General features: G+C 37.7%; 1 protein-coding gene across 1 annotated transcript in view; it reads right to left on the bottom strand.

The window, feature by feature from the left end:
* The window catches only part of LOC123231636 (serpin B6-like), a 42,605-nt gene extending 21,916 nt beyond the window's left edge, over positions 1–20,689 (bottom strand). The window contains exons 1-4 of the mRNA XM_044657916.1: positions 20,627–20,689; positions 3,803–3,977; positions 3,103–3,240; positions 2,206–2,323 (exon numbers count right to left, since the gene is read on the bottom strand). Of these exons, the coding sequence (XP_044513851.1) occupies positions 2,206–2,323; positions 3,103–3,240; positions 3,803–3,967 (421 nt within the window). The 5' untranslated portion in view covers positions 3,968–3,977; positions 20,627–20,689. The remainder of the gene's footprint in view (positions 1–2,205; positions 2,324–3,102; positions 3,241–3,802; positions 3,978–20,626) is intronic.
* Positions 20,690–21,438: the final 749 nt, after the last annotated feature.

Below are 21,438 nucleotides of genomic sequence, written 5' to 3'. Positions count from 1 at the left end.
TGGACTTCTGTACTGGCAGCAATGCAATGACCCAGGACAGTTCTGAGGGATTTAGGGAAAGGAATGCTACCCACATTCAGAGGAAGAACTACAGGAGAGGAAACACAGAAGAAAAGCAACTGCTTGAACACATGGGTTGATGCGGACATGATTGGGGATGTAGACTCAAAACTACCATAGCAATGCAACTATCAACAATTTTAAAATAAGTCTTGATCAATGACACATGTTAAAACCAGTGGAAATGTGCATTGGCTATGGGGGTTGGGGGAAGGGGTCGTGGGGTGAATGGGAAGGTAAGAACATGAATCATGTAACCATGACAACTTTTCTAAAAAATAAAAATTATTTAAAAAAAGAAATACTTTGCTATCACAAAAACAACTGTGAAAAAGGAATTACCCTCCCTTTGTTCTCTTTGATATAATCAGTCAGGAACTTAAAGATCCTTTACCATTGACGTGCAAGTACAGACATACCCTCAGAGACAGGAAATTGATCCCACAAGCACTGCCCCCTTGGATGGTACCAGGCAAATTAAGGAACTATGATTGGTTCCTGAGATGTGATGTGGGAGAGATAGTGGGTGAAGAAAATGGCTTAAAAAGATGTGACCAGAGGTCTGAACATTCATTCTTGTGTTGGTTACACTTTTGCTAGAGACACTACTACACTGGTGACTCTTACTGAAGAGACTCTTGTGGACTTCTGGCTGGAGATTGGAACCTGAAGGAGACTTTGTCACAGGTGAACTTCATTCCATCAGAATACCCACAATTAGGGTATTTAGCTAAACTGCTCCCTACCTCCTTCCTACATTTCCCTCTCTTTACTATCATTATTTTGGTGTAATAAAAAACAGCCTCATAATTTAATTTTAATTATTACAATTTGGCAATTTTTAATTATTACACAACTCTTTGAGGTTCTGCCAAGCACATAGCCCTAAAACAGTATCCTATTTGCAGAATATTGTACTTATAAATTAGAGGAAGGTGAAAATTAATTAACTTAAATATGAGCATCAGAATAAAATATGCACAGCATGAATAATAAAAGAATGTAAACATATATACTTAAAAGGCATAGAAGGACAGGAGAATAGCCTTCTACGTGGGTTTGAATGAAGATATGGTAACATTGTTGGGATGGAAGAGAAGCTGGTGGAATACACTGGAATTGGGAATGATCCATTCTGCAGGTTTATCACTACCTTCAGAAGCATTATTGATACTGTGGACACTACAAGAAAATTGAAGGAATTGAGGGGCTCAAGACATCAAGTGGTTAATTGTGGGAATTGAGTGAACCTCATTGAGTCCATATTGTTTCTCAATTCTGGAGCTAGCTCACTTCCCTTTCTATTCAATTATAATTCTATTGTAACTTCTATCTGATAATAAAAATTTATTCAATGGAGAGAATTGAGAGAAAACCTTATTGTATTGTTTGAACCTATACTTGCACAGCTGAGAAACTGGACCACCTGTACGAGCTGTTTAGAGGCCCTTAACCAAAGACCTAGGATATGCTGCCAGAAACACAATCTTTTTTCATAATTGTACAACTCAAGCAACCTATATGTCTTAAGTGAAGACTGGCCCCATACTGATCAATCATTTGTTGTTTCCATGTTCCTTTGATTATCTAGAGATACTTGGGGAGGACTGGGATACCTCTTTTCTTGAATTCAGGGTACGACTGTACCTGCTTATTCTCCCCTTCTCAAATTGGAAAGTTCCTAATCTTTTATCTAATTTTATCTAATGTTGTATTGTTTCCTTTTAATTAGATAATAGATAATCCAAGATTATCTAATGTTGTATTGTTTCCTTTTAATTAATTGGTCTTATTTGATTAATTATTTTAATTTGTAAAAATCTGTGATCCCCTGTATTCAGGGTCTAGCCCTAAGCTGAGGAAGGGGCTTGGCCCCAAATTGTTAGGCAATTGGCATGCATTGCTTAATAAATCGCTATGTTCAGAAGATCAAACCTTTGTTTTTTTCAAATCATTTCATCTTTTGCTCATTACAACAGAGAAAAGCAGGAAAAAAGCAATGAAAATTTAGTTTCCTCATAGTCTTTAATGGACAGATTTTTGCATACTTCTTGACTGATTAGAAAAATCAGTCCTTTTTATACTTTGCAAAATCATTAGCTACCATCTCTCCAATAGTTAACAAGAAAACCTACAATTTCTTACCTTCTGTTTTTTCTTCTACCCACTTATTGATGTGTTTTCTTGCTCCTTCAGAATCATGAGCAAAGTCCAGTTCTTCCATATCTGAATGGTAGAATTTCTGACAACAATCCTTGAAAGACTAAATAATAGGATAAACAATATAACCAAATGCCTCAGGTTCAAAACTAAATATCAGTAATATACTTTGAGTAAATTTTGGATCCCTTCTTTGTAACAATCATAAACATTTCATAGATTACTAGGTATTGCCCCCAAATATTTGTTTTTGACCTGGATGAACTTCAGTCATTAACCTAAAGCAACTAATGTTCTAAAAATTAGACATTAGGACTTGTTAAGTCTGTTTAATGTTTATCAGCACAAAGAGATCACTTAAAAAGCAATGCTTATGGTCAGGAAATACCAGGCAAAACTAATGGGCTTTTTGATGTGCCATTTTCCTGTAATAACAAATCAATAAACTGCTTTTTGAAAGTCAAGTCAAAACCTACACATCTCTATATATTTAGTATGTGAGATAATCAAACCAGGCATCCAATTTCTACTGAATCAAAAGATCACAGACTTAGAACTAGAAGACTTTAGAAGTCATCTAGACCAAGTCTTACATTTTTACAAAGTAGGAAACTGTGGCCTGGGGACATGACTCACCCAAGTAATAAGTGGCAGAAGTGGGATTTGAACTGTCTAATGAAACATATTATTAGGCTTTAAAGATTAAGAATATTATGTTTTGAGAGTGACCAACTTTTTTCAAGTGGTCCAAACTTAATTTATTAATAGTATGACCACAGATGAGATACTCCTGCCATACAAGGCCCTCATCTCTCTTTCCCCTTGAAAAGTTCATTTATTTTCTTAAGTTGATATAAAGAGTAATAATAACAGAAGACTTACTGAATGAAAATCATAAGTCTTTTCTCCAAAGAGTCGGTTGGCAATTTTTAGCAGGCCCTGAGAACCAGATTTATTAACTTCTCCAAGAAAGGACTGCAAACTTTGGTGGATATCTATACCTTTGTTTAAAGAAAGAACCTGTTTAAAAAAAAAAGTATAGCTTCAGTACTGTCTTTCTTCAAAAACAAAATAAAACACAAAAATACCTCAAAGGAAAATCAACTAAAAGTTCTACAGAGAAGGACAGAATTTTAAAATAAGATCTGATGATGTCATTCATCTATTCTACAAGGTCCAATAGCCCCTTCTTGCCTTTTGGAACAAATAAAAAACTTCTCTGATTAGTATTTAAAGCACTTCAGAACCTGGTTCTAACCTGCTTTGCCAGACATATATTATTGCATTTTTCAATTCCATCCTCACTTCAACCTGTGCTGCCTAAACTGTCTTTCTTGCTATTCCTCATGGCAAGGTAAGATGGTAAGATTATTCTGCACTAATAATCTTAGGAACATTTCTACCTGAAATTCTTACTGTAGCAAAATCCCCAATATTTTCTATTTCATTCCCCCTCACTCTCCATTGCTGTATCATTGACAAAGATCTCTTTGTGAGTAGTGACTCTGACGTTGGCTTTAAGGAGATATAGAAAGTTTCATAAATTTTTGCTTGTTTGTTTTCTCTTAGACAATTCCCATACCTTTTGTATCTGTGTAGCAGTATTTCCCTTGGCCCCATCTAAGACCATAGACAGGGCACAGTAGAGGCTCAGAGGAGAATAAAACACATTCTGTGAGCTATTTTCACCAATTTTTTTAAAAACATCCAAGGCAAAGGCATTGTTTGCTTCAGAGAGAGCATCCATTGTGGCACGCCTGGAATAAGAGGACAAAAATATGAACACAAGGCACTTCTGAATGCATTCATCTACTCCATTTTGAATCTAGATCATTTCCAATGGTATCTCTTCAATTATAATAATAATAAAGTACAGTTACATAGTACCTCAATGTTTGTAAAGCACTTAACAAGTTATTTCATTTGATCCTCAAAATAACCATGCAAGGTAAGTGCTATTATTATCTTCATTTTACAGAAGAGGAAACTAAGGTAAAAAGATGTTAAGGGTAAGAAGGTAAGGGAAATAGAGGTTAATTGATTTTCCCAGTGTCACACAGCTAGTAAGGGGTCTAAGGCTGCATCTGAACTCAGATCTTCCTGACTCCAAGTGTAGCACTCTAGTCATCGTACCACCTAGCTGACTTCTCTAAAACAAAATAACAAACCAAAAAATTATGGCACTAGGAAAAAACAGATGTATTCAGATTTTCTGATTACTATTATGATGATGATTATAACATATCTATGAAGTGATATGAAGTTTAAACAGACTTTCCCATCAATTTCTTCCTCCCCAAATGGCAATATATCATGGAACCAGCAATAGTTGTATGTATGACCTGATTTCAAGAATGATGTTTGAGTGGTTCGATGCCAATATGGCAAAAAGTGTCCAGTGGAATATATACTCCAAATGCATGGCCCTGTGCTGCTTCCATTTTTGTTAATGACTTGGATAAATATAGAGAAGGAAAACTCATCAAATTGGCAGTAGACCGAAAGCTGGAAGGATAGTTAACACAGAGAAGAACAGTCACCGTTCAAAAGGAGCTTGACAGGTCTTAGAGAGCATTAGACTGAATCCATTATAACGAAATGCAAGAACAGTAACCTTAATGTCCTGTATCCTTACCACTCCTGGGCTAAGGACGGTCCCTACCCCGGATGAAAAAGGAGGAGGGTTGGGCGTGGGACTAGCAACCCCACCCTGTAAAAACTACATCTGCTAAAGAAACTGCAACCTAAAGTAGGGGCAGCTGGGCTAGCTCAGTGGATTAAGAGCCAGGCCTAGAGATGAAAGGTCCTAGGTTCAAATCTGGGCTCAGACACTTCCCAGCTGGGTGACCCTGAGCGACCCATTGCCTACTGGTTGTGGCCCTATGCTCCTAGAATGGAGTCCCAGGATAAAAAAAAAAAATTTAGGTATAAAAAATTTCATAAAAAATTTTCACAAATGTAAGGTGGAATAGTCATGGCTATAAGGATACTTTTAGAAAATAAGTATTGTTTTTATTAGTTTAGAGATAAGAAGTGAAGAAGTTGGCTTGAGGAATTTATCCTTATATATTTTAAATAAATAGTTTATTTTTATAATGAGTCTCTTTAGCATTCCTTGCACCTGGCCCTGAAGGGAAGTTCATTTATGAGCTTCACTTCACTTTATCACTGAAGATACTTTTGATTAAATTTATCAAAAGTATCAGAAACAATTTTGAACCTTTATATTGCCATAGTTTTTGTCCTCTTGTTTTGTGCTCGCCCCATAATGATTTTTACATAGCTGAAGAGCATTTGTCAAAAAGTTCTGAGAGTCTGAATCGACTGCAAGCAGTATGATGATATAAGAACCGAAAAAAAAGCTAATGTAATCTTGCATGTAATTCAGAGGGAGGAATAGCTTCTTGGAATAGGAAGATGATCTAATCCCACTATATCTGAAACTGTCTCTAGGCTGGCCTTTCTCAGACTTCATCCAGAGTACTAGATTCAATTCTGGGCACTATTGTTTTAAAAGGACATTGATATACTGGAGAATATCCTAAATGGGGCAATCAAGATGACAATAGGACATGTGTTCATGCTGTACGGAAATAGGTAGAAGAAAAAGGGTATGTTTAACCTATAGAAGAGACAGAGGGTCTCAAGAGAATTTCCTTCAAGTATTTTTAAGGGTTGTCATGTGGAATAGGGATTATATTTGGACCCAGAGGGCAGAACCAGAATTAAAGGGTAGAAGCTGCAAAGAGGCCAATTTAGGCTTGACAGAAACAACTTGCTAATAATTAAGAATTGCCCAGAAATGGAATGGGCTTGCCTCAACAGGTGGCGAGTTCTCTCTTCTGGTGGATATTTATACATATGCTGATGAATATTGGGTATATTACAGTGGTGATTCTTTTTGTATACAGATTGAACTAGGTGACCACGTGAATCTAGATCTCAAATTCCCTAACTCTTTTTTCTAATTCCCAACAATGGGCTTGAATCTAATTGAGAGTATCATCCTTTCTAGTTTTTTAGGTGTTTTTTTTTCCCAGACATGCACTAGTGAGAACACCACCAACAGCAGAGGTCAAAAACTACTCATGGAGTTCATTCTTTGTAGTTCTCATCTCCATCCCTTCCCTTCTTCATTGGATCTTCCACAGTCACCATCTGATAGTCAGAGATTGTCTATAAACCAGCTAGCTACCATTCCAACATTCTGCCCCATAAACATCTCAATTAGAATATTTAGTCTAGTTAATTCTTGTTCCCTCACAGGCTATGATCAACCCACCCAACTAATCCCTTCCTTCTCCAGCCCTCAATCCTTTCACACAGTATTATAACACAGACAGAAATTACATTCCACTAATATTTCTTCTAATAACCCAATACCTATCTATATCCACTCCACTTCTCCTCAGGCTCATTCTCCTTTCCCCCATTATTCTCTTGATCTACTAATTATACTTTTTGGAATCTTATTTCTATTCTATACACATCTCTGTGTGATGGAAAAGGCATTGGCTTGCAAATCCTGGCTTTGTTACTTCCTACCTGTAGAACCTTCCTGGGCATCAGTTTCCTCATCTGCAAAATAAGCGGGTGAGCCTAAGTGATTTCTGATCTGTCTAGATCTAAATCTGTGGCCCTATGATCCTAGAACATGTGTTTCACACCTCATTGTATTAACTAAAATCTGGCTTTCCTAAAAGATTATAAACTTGTTTTCACTGCTGCTTCTGAACTATTCTAAAACAGAAAGAATTGCACCTCCAGATTATTCTTCATCTGGTTCAATTTTCCTGCTATGATTATCAAGGACTTTATACACATTCATGTTGGCCTTGGCAACACAGGTATCGCAGTGTCTCAATCTTTTATACTTTCATCACTTCCATCTCCATATTACTTCTTAGCCACATAACATCAAACAAAATAAGATCCCAATTCCTGAAATTTCTACTCTCTTGCTATAAATTCCTGTCCTTCATCTCTTCCTACCCTCTAAATTCTCTTCAACTACACCAAACCTCCTCTTTGACTTCTTTATCCTACAATCTCTAAACCCTTCCTTGTTATTCCAATTTAACTCCTTCATCCTGATTTCACTTGCCTGTCTATGTAATCCCCTATTCTGACTCTGCCAGTGATTCCCTAAGGATCTAAACCACCTGTTCCTTTGAATATCTTTATATTTATCCTTAATTTTCAGTAACTTTCACCACCTAGTTACTGAATTTCTGCTGCGTAGTTCCTGAGAAATTGCTGGGTAAAGTAACAAAATTATGCTGATTTCATCCTTCAAAAGAAGGACATGTGATTTCCTCAGGAAATGGAATTCCTTCCACTTAGTTGATCAGTTCTACAGAGTTGCTTCAGCCACATAGAGGTTAAAGAATTTAGCAGTCAATAAATATTTATCAAGTACCTAATATGAACCAGGAATTGTAGTAAATGCTGGGGATACAAAAAGAGGCAAAATATAGCCCCTGCCCTCAAAGAGCCTTGACTTCAATGGGGGAGACAAACAATATTCAGGATAAATAGGAAGTAAATAAGAAAGGGCAGCTACTTCCTTCTTTGAATATTATCCAGGTTAACATTTCTTTTTTTTTTTTTTGAGTATCTTCCCTAGAACTGAACCCAATATTCTAGATGATGTCTAACAAAGATCTAAAAGCACTAGAATTAAGAAAGGTTGGGAAAGTCTTCCTGTAGAAGATTAGGTTTTTATTTAGAGATTGAAGTCAAGGAAGGCAGTAGATGAGGGCATTCCAAACATGGGGGACAGCCAAAGAAAGTGCCTAGAAAATGCAAGGTAGAGTGTCTTGCTTGTGGAATAGCAAGGAGACATATCATTAGAATAAAGAGTGTCTCACAGAGGATTAAGATGTAAGAAGATTGTAAACAAAATAATCTGTAAACAGATTTCAAATAACAGGTAACTAATTTAATCAACTGATACAGGGATATTTTGATGGATTAGGGACTGAGGAAAAATGGGTGAGAACAGAGGTTTTAAGATTAGGACAAAGCCTCAGACAGAATTCTGCCCCTCTGGATGATTTTGCAGCCTCAGCCTAGTTCGGTTGCTGGATGTCAAAGCTGGCTAAACTTGACTGATAATAAATAACTGATGTTTCTTCTGAGATAAATTTGTTGATGATATTGTTGATGATTTTTGTTGATGATGATGATAAACTATACTGCAGATTGCAGGATGTGTCAGTAGACCCAAGTAGCTGGACCCTAATGTAGATCAGCTAACACAAGTCTTTGGTGAAGCTTCTGGGTTCAAATGGAGAGCTTTTCCCCTTCCACTCTTTCCACCCACCTAACTCACAAATGAGTCCGTTTGCTTGGGGGTGACCTCCTATTTATAGGGGTGCTCCAACAGTCTTTCCACTATCTCATGCCTGCTCTGGGATTCTAAAATTTGAACCCCCATCTTGCTACAGTTTGCACAAGATGGCTACTTGCAAACCTATTTACAAAGGAAGGAAAGAAGATACTCAGTGCAGGTACATGATAAAGACCACAGCCAGGTAGGAAATTATGAATTGTTTGCCCTGGACTCTCCTTAAAGAGAGGAAGGGAAAGAAGTAATTATTTGTAGAGCACATATTATATGTATTATGTCCTAAGTTAACAAATATAATCTCATTTGATTCTCACAACAACTGTTAGAACTAAGTGCTATTGTTATCCCCATTTTACAATTGAGGAAAGTTAAATGATTTTGTTCATAGTCACATGGTATCTGAAGTCAAATTTGAACTCAGGTCTTTCTAACTCCAGACCCAGCATTCTTATCTACTGTACCAACTGTCTCAAAACATCAAGCAGAGAAAGGAAGAAGTACAAAGGGTACCGAAGAAGTATAAATTCAGAACTGATTTGATTTTGTGGGATGATGAGTTTCTGAAGATAATGATGGAGTCCAGGTGAACGACCAGGTGGAAAAATGGTAGCAGGATGAGGGTTGATAGCCCTTGGATGAGAGAGGAGAGGTCAATGGGCTCAGCCACTTTTAGATGAGTCAGAATAGGAATGAGGAGGCTACCATGAACAGAAGTCTTGGAGAGTTCCAGTACTGAAATGAATGATGAACATGACTTCCCAGAATTGCTGAGCTTCCTCTCTTAGTTTCTGGTTCTCTGATAATCTACTGTTAAGTGTCTATGGATGGTTACACACTATTGTGCCCTATTTGCAACTAAGTGGCACAGTGGATAGCACATTGGATCTCAAGTCAGGAAAACCAGAGTTCAAATCCTGCCTTGATACTATTTATGTGACCCTGGGCAGATCATTTAACATTTGTTGGCCTCAGTTTCCTCATCTGTAAAATGAGGATAATAATAGTTTACTACATAGGATTATTATAAGGATATCATGAGGAGATATTTTTGCAAGGTGTTTTATGAACCCTAAAGTGCTAGGTATATACTAATTATTATTATTACTACTGCTATTGCCACCGCCACCACCACTTTTTTTAATCCCTACCACTTAATATTGTCTGTTGTCTTCTTTGTTAGTTTTTATTTCTTAATTTTATTTTCTCTCTCTACTAACTCCTGTAAGTTTTCCTCATATTCCTTGTCTTTAGACAAAAAAGGGAAGAAGGAGGGATATCAAGATAGGCTTTTCAAAGGAATCAGATGATCCAAGTACCAATTTCTTTCCACCATCCTAATCCAACCAATTATACTTAGTGACAACCCAATAGCTTAATTGTATGATTTGTAAATCATTTCCAATGACCTTCTTTTGATGCTCACAACAAACTAATGAATTTGTTAGTATTATCTTCATTTTACAGATGAGGATACTGAGGCTTGGAGAGGGGGATTCTTTTGCTGAGCCTCACACAGTTAAGTGTCTGAAGCAGGATTCAGCCAAGCCTCCAAGCACAACAATAATAGCAGAGTGAAATGAAATCTAGTTGGATCACAAGCCAGCATTCATGAAATTCCAAGTCTCTGGGCTCTTAACCAAGTAAAGGTGGATGACCTCATGGCAATGATGTTCTAAAAGGGACCCTTTTTTGGTCTCTGGAGTCCCAGGCTGGAAGCTCTACAGGGAAAGGATTATAAATGCCATCTGCTGGGAGTTGTGGAAAGCTCCAGAAAGAAATTTATAAATGATTAGAGGCAATAATATGGTGTGTGGGAACAGCATAAGAAGATTAGAGGCTTCCATTCCAGCAAGGCTGTGGAATACCCAATGGACCCCTGTTTGCAAGGTCTCTGGGATATCACAGCTTAGACATTACCAAGCACATAGTCTGGCTCCCCAGCATGAGAAAATCAAACATTTCTCCCTCCCCAAATACTAGATGCCCTGCCAAGAAAATCACTGAAGCAGGAGTTCTGTAAGAAGAACATACAGTATTGGGTCATACATTGATATGTTGACATGTGCTTTATTATCCTATAGAAAACACTGCTTGGAGCCACTAAGGCAATTTACATCCATTGTTTCCATCTTATAAATCATTGGCAATCATTGTCCCTGCAAAAGACTTATCTAATTCTTTAGCTTATGTAATTTTCCCTATAAATTGAGCACTCCAAATCAATATACTTTGTCATCGCCCAGCAAGAGGATGTTTGTGTGTCTGATCTGTCAGTCTGGCAGCTCGACCCTCCTGTAAGCCCAGCTTATTTCTCTCATCCCTTTTCGTGAACCTACAAGTAATTCGTTGAGCAGGACTTGACAATGGTGAAAAGCTTATAATGTCTAAGCCTGTGGATAACAAATCACTGTATCAATTTCTGGGGAAAGGCTGGTCATTGGCAGGCACTGATATTTTCTACATGAATTATGCTGATTCTGGTTTGTTTTCTTTGATCTGTAAACACTCCTCCCATTCCCACTCCCTCTCTACCCCCACCCCCAGCTCTGCAAGCTGGGCACTTATAAGAAGAGTTGGAAATGACAATATAGATCAAATGACTGGGTCCTATCATATAGTGACATTTCCAGGTTTTCTGAGCAGAGGAAACTCCCTAGATATGTGAGAAATCTTCCAAAAGATAACTGGGTCCTTTGTGCCACATGACTGCCTCTGACACAAAGCTTAGGATTGTAATAGGTACTTGGCAAATAATTATCAAAGGATCATTGCTTCAGAAATAAAGTACAAAGATACTGCCAATGACACACTTGAGAAGTTGGGAGGGACCCTAAATTACCTCTGAAGAACAAAGGCCAAAAGAAATGAGTTCATGACATCAAAAAGAATGAGTAGGTAAGAGAATAACTTGCTTAAAATATGGAAATGAGACATTTAAACCTTTCCATTTGTAAACATTATAACACATTAACATAATGTAGGTTATTGTTTCAATCCACTAATCCCTTGATTCAAGAGATGTTAAAATACATTCTCAATGAAAATTTTCTGGCCTATTAATTCCTGTCTATCCCTGTTCAAATACTTTTAAAACCCAAGAGTAAATACTGAGCCTTAAAATTCCTCCCTTATCAAAATAAAAGACAAAAAAACTTAAATGGTAAACTCTTTTTTAATCCAAAATGATGAGGAAGTAAGGTGCTTCCTATCACTATATGTGAAATATGTGGACTGCAATTATTTATTTATTTATTTAGTTGCACAGCCTTGGCTTTTTTTTTTAAATTTATTTAATTATTTTAGAATATTTTTCCATGGTTCCATGGTTCCATGATTCATATTCTTTCTCTCCTCTCCTCCCACCCCCCCTCCCATAGCCAATGAGCAATTCAACTGGGTTTTACATGTATCATTGGTCAAGACCTATTTCCATATTATTAATATTTGCAACAGAGTGATCATTTAAGAGTCTACATCCCCGATAATATCCCCATCGATGACCCATGTGATCACAGAAATGTTTTTTTTTTCTGTTTCTACTCCCACAGTTCTTTCTTTGGATGTGAATAATGTTCTTTCTCATAAGTCCCTCAGAACTGTCCTGGATCATTGTATTGCTGCTAGTAGAGATGGACTGCAAATTTTCAAAGAACATTATAAACAGAAACCTAAAAAACTTTGGACATGATTTAGTTTTCAGAATCCTCATCAATGAACCAATTATCATTATACAGAAATTAAAAGAAAAACACGTAGATATAAGAATTCATTGGTTGGATTCAGGATAATTGGGTTTATTAAACTTGTCATGCCTAGTCTAAAATGTCATTTTTACTTATGTCGACAACAAGAAAAAATAATAGATACAAAAATGGGTAAACCTAGGGAAAAATGCTAAAATGAAATACCCCAGTTTGGATAAAGTTAAATAGCCCTAGTGAACACCATCTTGAATAAAGTTCCTTTCTTACTGGCACAAAGTTCAGTTATCTCAACAAGCCAGTTTATTTAGCTCAAGCAGCAATGAGAGGCACAAAATGCCTCTGATGGTATATAAGAAAAAAGAGATTTTTAAACTCTTACTTTGGTTGACAAAAGCTAGCCCCTGCAGGCACTGAAGTCCTAAGAGCTTTGGGAAATGTGATAAAAATGATTGGTGCATTGTGACTTATCCCCCTCTGAGCTGGTCTAGCTATGGTTTAGTTGATGGGGCTCCACCCTCCAAACCTATACATCCTTTCCTCATACAACCTTATACATTCAAGGATGAATCGTAACTGAATTATAACCATCTCTGAAATATGAGGCATCCCATATGCCATAAGGGTCAGTCTGATGCCCACCTCATGGAGCCTGGTATTCAACAGCAGAGGCATAAAAGGACTCTGTGTCGTAGTTGTCTCCCCTAACAATAACCTCCAAAGGGTAAAAGTGGGCAAGAGTGACCAAAAAAAAGCCAGTGTAACTATTACCACAGTAAGAAAGACAGAAGGGCTGAGTTGTGATTAGGTAAGCAGTAGCTTAGAACACTAGCCCTGAGGACCTTTTCTGTTGGTCTAATGCTCCTGTGTAGCTTTCCTTAAGGCATCTATGCCTGCCCTGGACCAACAAATGGGCTAAGGGGCTCATGGAAGTTGGAAACAGATTATGGAAGGATCTGAGTAGTCATGTTATACTTTTATTCATGGTACATGTATTTATTCATTAGTTTTCACTTCATTTTTGAATCTTGGAACTTAAGATAGAGCCAAGTTTATCTAACAAACATTTCTTAGTCCCCAGGCCCTGGGCTAAACTAGGAGCACACAGATCAAGAGATAATTAATCCATTCCCTCCAGCAGTTTACTTTCTGTAGGGACAGGGGGAGGACTTAATATGCTATAATAATAATTTAAATAATTACACATCAGAAAATAGAAGGTAAGGCAGGCTGGCACCAGCTGCTCCCTAGAAAACCTATTTGGAGTCAGGGCATTCTCTGTTCTCTTGGGCTTCCTGACTGCTTCACTTGTTATGTATAGCAATGTTCAACTCAAGGACAATCTCTTTTAGAACCTATAAAACAGGATATAGTTATGAAAGTGTCAAAAATATCTCTGTATGAAGGGTCTGTCTTTGAGGTGTAATGTTAAGAGGCCCTTGTTTTAGTGATTCTCAAAAGTTATGCTAGGATGGTGATGGCAAACCTACGACATGCATGTCAGTGTTGACACGTGTAGAGAAGTATGGGGCGGCATGCTGAGGATGAAACATTTGCTGTAGTGTAGTATAGGCATTCTGTGCACTATAGATGACAATTCTACCTATATTAATTTACCTACTTGGTTTTTTAAATACAGTTACATATTACAATTATACATTTTTGTTATTTAAACTATAAATATCACGAAATTATAGTTTTTTCTCGAAGTGACACCCCACCCGAGTTATGCTCGTTTTTTTGGCGAATTTTGACACACCAGGCTCAAAAGGTTGCCCATCACTGTATAGAAGAAGAATTTGTGAGTAAATAAGACATAAAAATCAATATGAGATATAAATTGAATAACTTTGAGTACACTAAATTAAAAATTTTTTGAACAAATAAAATGAATATAGCCAAGATTAGAGGGATAGTAGTAAGTTGGGGGAAATTTTTATAGTTTCTCAGATAGAGATATCATATTTAAAATATACAAAGAACTTTGTCAAATTCAAAAGAATATGAGCCTTTCTTCAATTGATAAATGGTCAAAAGATATAATCAAAGCTATATAAAACTATGTGAAAAAATGCTCTAAATTATTCATTTGAGAAATGCAAATCAACACTGAGATATATCACATCTGTAAGATTTGCTAAGATGATAAAAGGGTGAAATGGCAAATGTTGGAGGGGATGTGGAAAAATGAGGACACTAATATACTTGTGTGAAACTAATATAAATCTCTACCCCTCTTTCCTTTTTAAAAGGAAAGTTTTGAAAATCCATTTTGGTCTCATCCCAATCCTTTGGTTGGTTTGGGAACTTGAGGCCTGAGGCTTATCTGGATAAGGAGAAACCTCTCCGATCCCTGGTGTCCCAGAAGATGTTTTCCTCTTGCCCCACATGACAATCAGTATCTGGAAAAATGGCCTTAGACCAAGACTGAGGTCAAGACTATCCAACAGGGAGGCCCAGAAGGGGTGCTGTCACCAGGGTTATAAATTATGGATCAAGGAAGTTTGCCATTGGTTGGCTAGGAAGCAGCAGAAGTAAACAAGACCACCACATGACTATGTGCCTTTTTTTTCTCTAATCCACTTTTACTAATAAATAACTATAAATTAACATAAAGTCTCCAGAGAATTTTAATCCTAACACACTTTTGGTGAAACTGTGACCTGATCCAACTGCTTAAGAGAGCAATCTGGAATTATGCCCTAAGAATCATAAAACTGAGTATAACTTTATTTCCTAGGGTGTTCAGGGAAAAAAGAAAAGAACCTATATGTTCTAAAATATTTATAGCAGCTCTCTCTCTGGTGGCAAAAAAACCCCCTGTAAACATCAATTGGGGAATGGCTAAATAAGTTATGATGTACAATTGTGATGGAACACTACTGCATAGTAAGAAATGATGAGCTGATTAATTTTTTAATATATGGAAAGATCTACATGAAATTATAAAGAGTGAAATGGGCAGAACCAAGAGAACATTATATACAACAACAGAAATATTGTTTGAAGAATGACTTGTATATTTGCACCTCCAGAGAAAGAGCTAATAGTTTGATAATATACATGTTTCTGTTTGTCAAATGATACCTTCTCTGATTGGGGGAGACGAGGAAGGGAGAGAGTTAACTGGATATTTTAATATAATTAACAAATAAATAAACTTTTTTTAAAGTAAAGTATGAGGGGAGGAGACACTCAAGTTCAAGACATGAGACTGAAACTGGGAACTTATTTACAGACCCATTTTGCCACAAATTTCTGCTACTATTTCTTTAAATTTGGATTAAGTCCCAACATGTCTGACATTCATTTCCTCACTTGCCTAGACTATGAATGTCTTAGGTACCTTCCAACTCTCAGATGCTACAATTCTAACCAATTATAAGCAATGTGAAATTAGACCAACTCTTATAGTTACCAATAAGCACTGAAGACCTTCTTAGGCAAAATTACTAGAGAAAATGGGAGAGATTAGGTTTAGATCAACATCTCACACCCTACACCAAGATAAATTCAGAATGGGTGAATGACTTGAATATAAAGAGGGAAACTATAAATAAGTTAAGTGAACACAGAATAGTATACTTGTCAGATCTTTGTGAAAGGAAAGAATTTAAAACCAAGCAAGAGTTAGAGAAAATTACAAAATGTAAATTAAATGGTTTTGATTATATTAAGCTAAAAAGCTTTTGTATAAACAAAAACAATGTAGTCAAAATCAGAAGGGAAACAACAAATTGGGAAAAAATCTTTATAACAAAAAACTCTGACAGGGGTCTAATTACTCAAATATACAAGGAGTTAAATCAATTGTATAAAAAATCAAGCCATTCCCCAATTGATAAATGGGCAAGAGACATGAATAGGCAATTTTCAGGTAAAGAAATCAAGAGTATCAATAAGCACATGAGAAAGTGTTCTAAATCTCTAATAATTAGAGAAATGCAAATCAAAACAAATCTGAGGTATCACCTCCCACCTAGCAGATTGGCTAAAATGAAAGAAGGGGAGAGTAATGAATGCTGGAGGGGATGTGGCCAAATTGGGACATTAATCCATTGCTGGTGGAGTTGTGAACTGATCCAACCATTCTGGATGGCAATTTGGAATCATGCTCAAAGGGCTATAAAAGACTGCCTGCCCTTTGATCCAGCCATACCATTGTTGGGTTTGTACCCCAAAGAGATCATAGATAAACAGACTTGTATGAAAATATTTATAGCTGTGCTTTTTGTGGTGGCAAAAAACTGGAAAAGGAGGGGCTGCCCTTCAATTGGGGAATGGCTGAACAAATTGTGGTATATGCTGGTGATGGAATACTATTGTACTAAAAGGAATAACAAACTGGAAAAGTTCCATGTGAACTGGAAAGACCTCCAGGAACTGATGCAGAGTGAAAGGAGCAGAGCCAGAAGAACATTATACACAGAGACTGATACACTGTGGTAAAATTGATTGTAATGGACCTCTGTACCAGCAGCAATACAAAAACCCAGGACAATTCTGAGGGATTTATGGTAAAGAAAGCTACCCACATCCAGAGGAAGGTCTGCAGGAGAGGAAACATATAAGAAAAACAGCTGCTTGAACGCAAGGGTTGGGGTGGACATGATTGAGGACGTGGACTTGAAACTACCACATTAATGCAACTACCAACAATTTGGAAATAGGTCTTGATCAAGGACACATGATAAAACCAGTGGAAATGTGTGTCGGCCATGGGTGGAGGGAATGCGGGGGGTGAAGGGGAAAGTAGGAGCATGAATCATGTAACCATGTTAAAAATGAATATTAATAAATGTTTAAAATTTAAAAAAAAATTACTAGAGAAATGCCTATTGCCTAGTCAGTCATATCCTATAATTGCTAACTAATTCAGACAGTCATTCATTGAGGAAGGTACTGAGGCATTTCAGCATTGCTTGCTAAATACCTATTCATTGGTCCTGAAATGTGAATCAGAAAATCAGCTATCTTAAAAATAATATAAAGTCACTATTGCAAAATAATGTTTAGATTCTAAATAGTCATGCATAAGTTAAACAAATCTGAAACCTAAGGAGAACAATACAAAATAATAATCCACATTTCAAACAGCTAATTATTTCAAAATCAAAGATAGTGGGGTCACCTATCACTTGAGATTTTAGTGCTAATGCTCAGGATTCTTTTTTCTGTATTAAATGTACAGGTAAGTTCTTATACTCTACTGGACTAGATCATTTACAAAGCTCAAATATTACCAAACACTTAAAAAATATTATCAATTTATTTTGTTTAGTAAAACAACCAAATCATCTTAAGTTTTCTGATGTAGCTATCGCATTAATTCTTTAAAAAAAAAAAAGGCTTAAGATATTTAGCTGTACCTCTAAAACTAAAACCTCATTGTTATGAAGAATATAAACTTATCAATGAGAATGTACTTTTAGGAGAAAACAATTAAGTCTATGTAGGAAATTAAATATATTGGATTTAAATCAACCCTGGTTCTTATACTCCATTTGCCCATAACTATCATTTACTGCTATGTGGTCATAAACAAAAAAAAAAAGTAATTCTTGGCTCTTAACCCAAGTGATTGACACAATTTTACTAAGTGAATTAATGTGTTGGCAAAAAATATAATGTAAGTAACACTTTGAAGAAGTATTCAGCCTTAGTTGGATTAAAGGTGATTTCATCTCACAAGTTTTCATTATAATGATCTTTTCTTTGATTCCAAACCTAATTAGTTACAACAACCTTGGGAAATATAAAATAGGCCTACATCTTGGTACTTAAGAAGCAGAATTTAGGTAACTTTCATTTTTACTATGATTTATACTCTCCTGGTAAGGATGGGCTAGAGAATTCAAAAGTTTTATTTGCTTTGAAGTAAAAATGAACTATGTAATGGTCTAACAATGCAGCACTTCAAATTATATTACATGATCATATCTTGAGAAAACAATGGTATTTATCTGATAGTAAAACATTAATCCATATGAATCATATTTGTCAATTTTCAAGAATTATAAACCAGTGCCTAGTAACATACTCAATACAAATAGGCTGATGATGACTCATATATGACAGGAACACTTATTTTATTTCAAAGATAGGTAAACCTGATATAAAGGTTACTTTATGATACCATATCTAACCTGTTTATTCAACTCAATAGCATTCAAAATCTTGCTGGAATAACCTTTGGCCTTGCCAGGGTTCATATTCAACTTTGGGGTTCAATACTAGGCAATAAAATAGTGGTAATACATTTAGCCCAACTTATTCTTGTAACTTATGCTTTGATTTGAGCATTCAAGTTTCACCATCTCCTATTCTTGAAGTAAAAAATTTCACAAAAATGAATTTCCAAAATAAAATCTTAGTCTGAAGAGCCAACTATATATATATAAACCCTTACCTTCCATCTTGGAGTCAATACTGTGTATTGGCTCCAAGGCAGAAGAGTGGTAAAGGTAGGCAATGAGGGTCAAGTGACTTGCCCAGGGTCACACAGCTGGGAAGTGTCTGAGGTCAAACTTGAACCCTAGGACCTCCCATCTCTAGGCCTGGCTCTCAATCCACTGAGCTACCCAGCTGCACCCCCAACTACATTCTAATAAAGAATCATGATGGTGATGATAGTTACAAGGTCCATAGTGCCTCTTAAGTCTTAAAACTAGATTTTACCATTTTTTTCTGAAGTGGTTTTAATAAAATCACATTCTTTCCATTAAAACTGTTGTGAGATTTTTCATGGATCTCAAATTCATAACTCCAGGAATATCAGATTGGTTTTGAAACAGTCTGGCTACTACTGTTGCCTAGTTATATCTGGATGGTATTGACCTAGGAAGTCCCGTCAAACCCCAGTACCATGTCTGGCTTAGAGTGCCAAAAGCACTGCTCCCTAACCAACATTAGAAGGGCCCCAAGCTCTGCACTGAAAGGATGCACAATGATGTCTCATCTATCTACAGTTCATTTTGGTTTTAGATATCTTTTGTTTTTAACACCACTCTCTTTCCTTCCTCCCTTACCCAGTAAGAAATTCCCTTAAAACAAAAATAACAAAAGTCAGTTAGGCAAAACCAAAGGACAAATCTGCCACAAAGGTTCCTGGCAACAAACCACACTCTTAGTCCCCCACCTTTCCAAAGAAAGGTAAGTACAATTCATTTCTTCCAAAGGGCCAAAAGCTTGATCAGCATAATCACAAAGCCTTCAGTTTCATTTTTCAATTCACTTCCAGGTTTTACAGATTCTACTTAAAGCTTAAATACTTGTGTTAGATCCATGTACCTGCTCTCAGAAAGGGCGCTGACCGGGGTGGAGGGTAGGGAAGGTCGGGGTGGGGGTTGGGATCAGGGATCCTACTTTCAAGTCCAGGATCTGTCCCTAACTAGCTACTCGACCAGACTACTTACCTTTTCTGGGTTCTTCCTATTCAAGCCCTCCAGGGTCACTTACAGCTTTAAAACTGTATGAATATCCCCATATGAAACCTACTCCTCTTCCCCAAGGCCTTAGGGCGGAAAAAGTTATGGAGTTTACTGCCCGCCCACCTCCTCTCTCCGCACAGGTAAATATCCTATTTCAAAGGCAGGTATCACCTGGAGCTGAGCGGCTGGGAGTGGCTCAGTTCTGCCCCCATGTCGTTCCTGTATAGTCTCCTTTGTCTTCTTCCTCCCAGACTAGATAGGGAGAAGGAAGCAGGACTGCGGGATATCTCTGCTCTTTCTGCTGTTTCCCAAACCTCGCGGGGCGGACCCTAAGATTCTGAGAGTACAATGGAGCCCCAGGCTTTAGGGAGTATCAGGTGCAATGGCCTGAACGCTCCTCAACTGATCTATACATAATTCATAAGCAAGAGATCTTCGGGCTGCTCAGGTGTGCCCAGTGTGCCGGGGAGGGCTGGTACTAGTGAAAAGCACCGTCCATATTCCTAACTGGAGCCACCTAACCGTGCGCTCACAGCCCATTCGCCTCTGCCAGGTTTCCAAGATGGGATAGGGACCTCGCAATCAGAAGCTACGAGCCGCGGCATTTACTACTGTCGCGGGCGCTCTTGGGTCTCGAGTGTGCTCTAGTTCACAGACTTCCTCTCTCGTTTCAAAACAGAAACACGAGCCATGATCAAAATTTAATACCCCAAACCCCGGGCCGGGCCGCCCCAACTTCTCGGCCCAATAGGGAGGTGCGCATGCCTGAGCCAGGAAACCCTCGCTCTTTCATGATAATGCCCAATCCAGCCTCGGTAAATCTGAGGAATCCGGCCCTAACACCCGGCCCCTCCCAGTGCTCTGCTATTGGAGGAAGGGCACAGAGCAGAAATCCGAGAGAAGCCCAGTCGGCCCCCACCTACCTGTATTTGCAGTAATGGGTGCAGTGAGGGTTGTAGCTGCTGCCGCGGCTTCCTCCAACACCTCTGCTTTATTACCCTGGGGGGGAAAGACTGTGGCGAAGCCCTGGGTGGGTCCTGTTTAAAGCTGTAGCTGCTGAGTCAGAGAAGCCAGAGCCGCCCCCAAAGCCTAGGAGTAGCCATGATTGGACTGTGGGAGGAGTCAGTGAGAAGCTGCTCCCTCCTACGCTTTAAACTGTTTCCCTCTTGGGGGCTTGCTGAACCATCGGTACCTAAGGAGACCTTAAGGAAATCTCGGACTATCGGAGCACCCCCCGCCTCATTTCGGAATACCTACGTTTAAGTCCTGTTTACTGTTAGTTCTGCTCCAGTGACCTTAAGAAATTTACCAAACCTCTCAAGTGTCTGAGGTAAACTCTCACAGGCTGTAAATTTCCGAGAAGGCGCCAACCTTCATTGGAAAAGGAAATGTCCTCACTCGAAAGCATCTACACCAGTGAAATAACAAGGATCCATCCCAAACCTTATCTTGGTTACCTGTAATTTGGGAAAAGTAATTCTTGGGGCAAGGAAGGAAGGAAGGAAGAAAAGGAGAGATGGAAGGAAGGAGAGAGAGAGAGAGAGGAAGGGGAGAGAATACTGAAAATCATGCCAAAGGATTTATCGAAACTTTTGACTCATAAGGGAGACTCAAACTGTAATAGAGCAAGATTATGCTTTCAGTTTTTATTTGTGTCCTATTTAGAGGACAGTCTGTTTAGCCCAGAGAAAGGGATGAAAAGAGTGAGAGTTTTTAAGCTCAAAGCTTTCAAAGA

This window comes from Gracilinanus agilis, chromosome 1 (genome assembly GCF_016433145.1).
Source record: "Gracilinanus agilis isolate LMUSP501 chromosome 1, AgileGrace, whole genome shotgun sequence".
Classification (NCBI taxonomy): Eukaryota; Metazoa; Chordata; class Mammalia; order Didelphimorphia; family Didelphidae; genus Gracilinanus; species Gracilinanus agilis.
The sequence above is the reverse complement of the archived record's forward strand: the minus strand, read 5'-3'. Positions and strand labels throughout refer to the sequence as shown.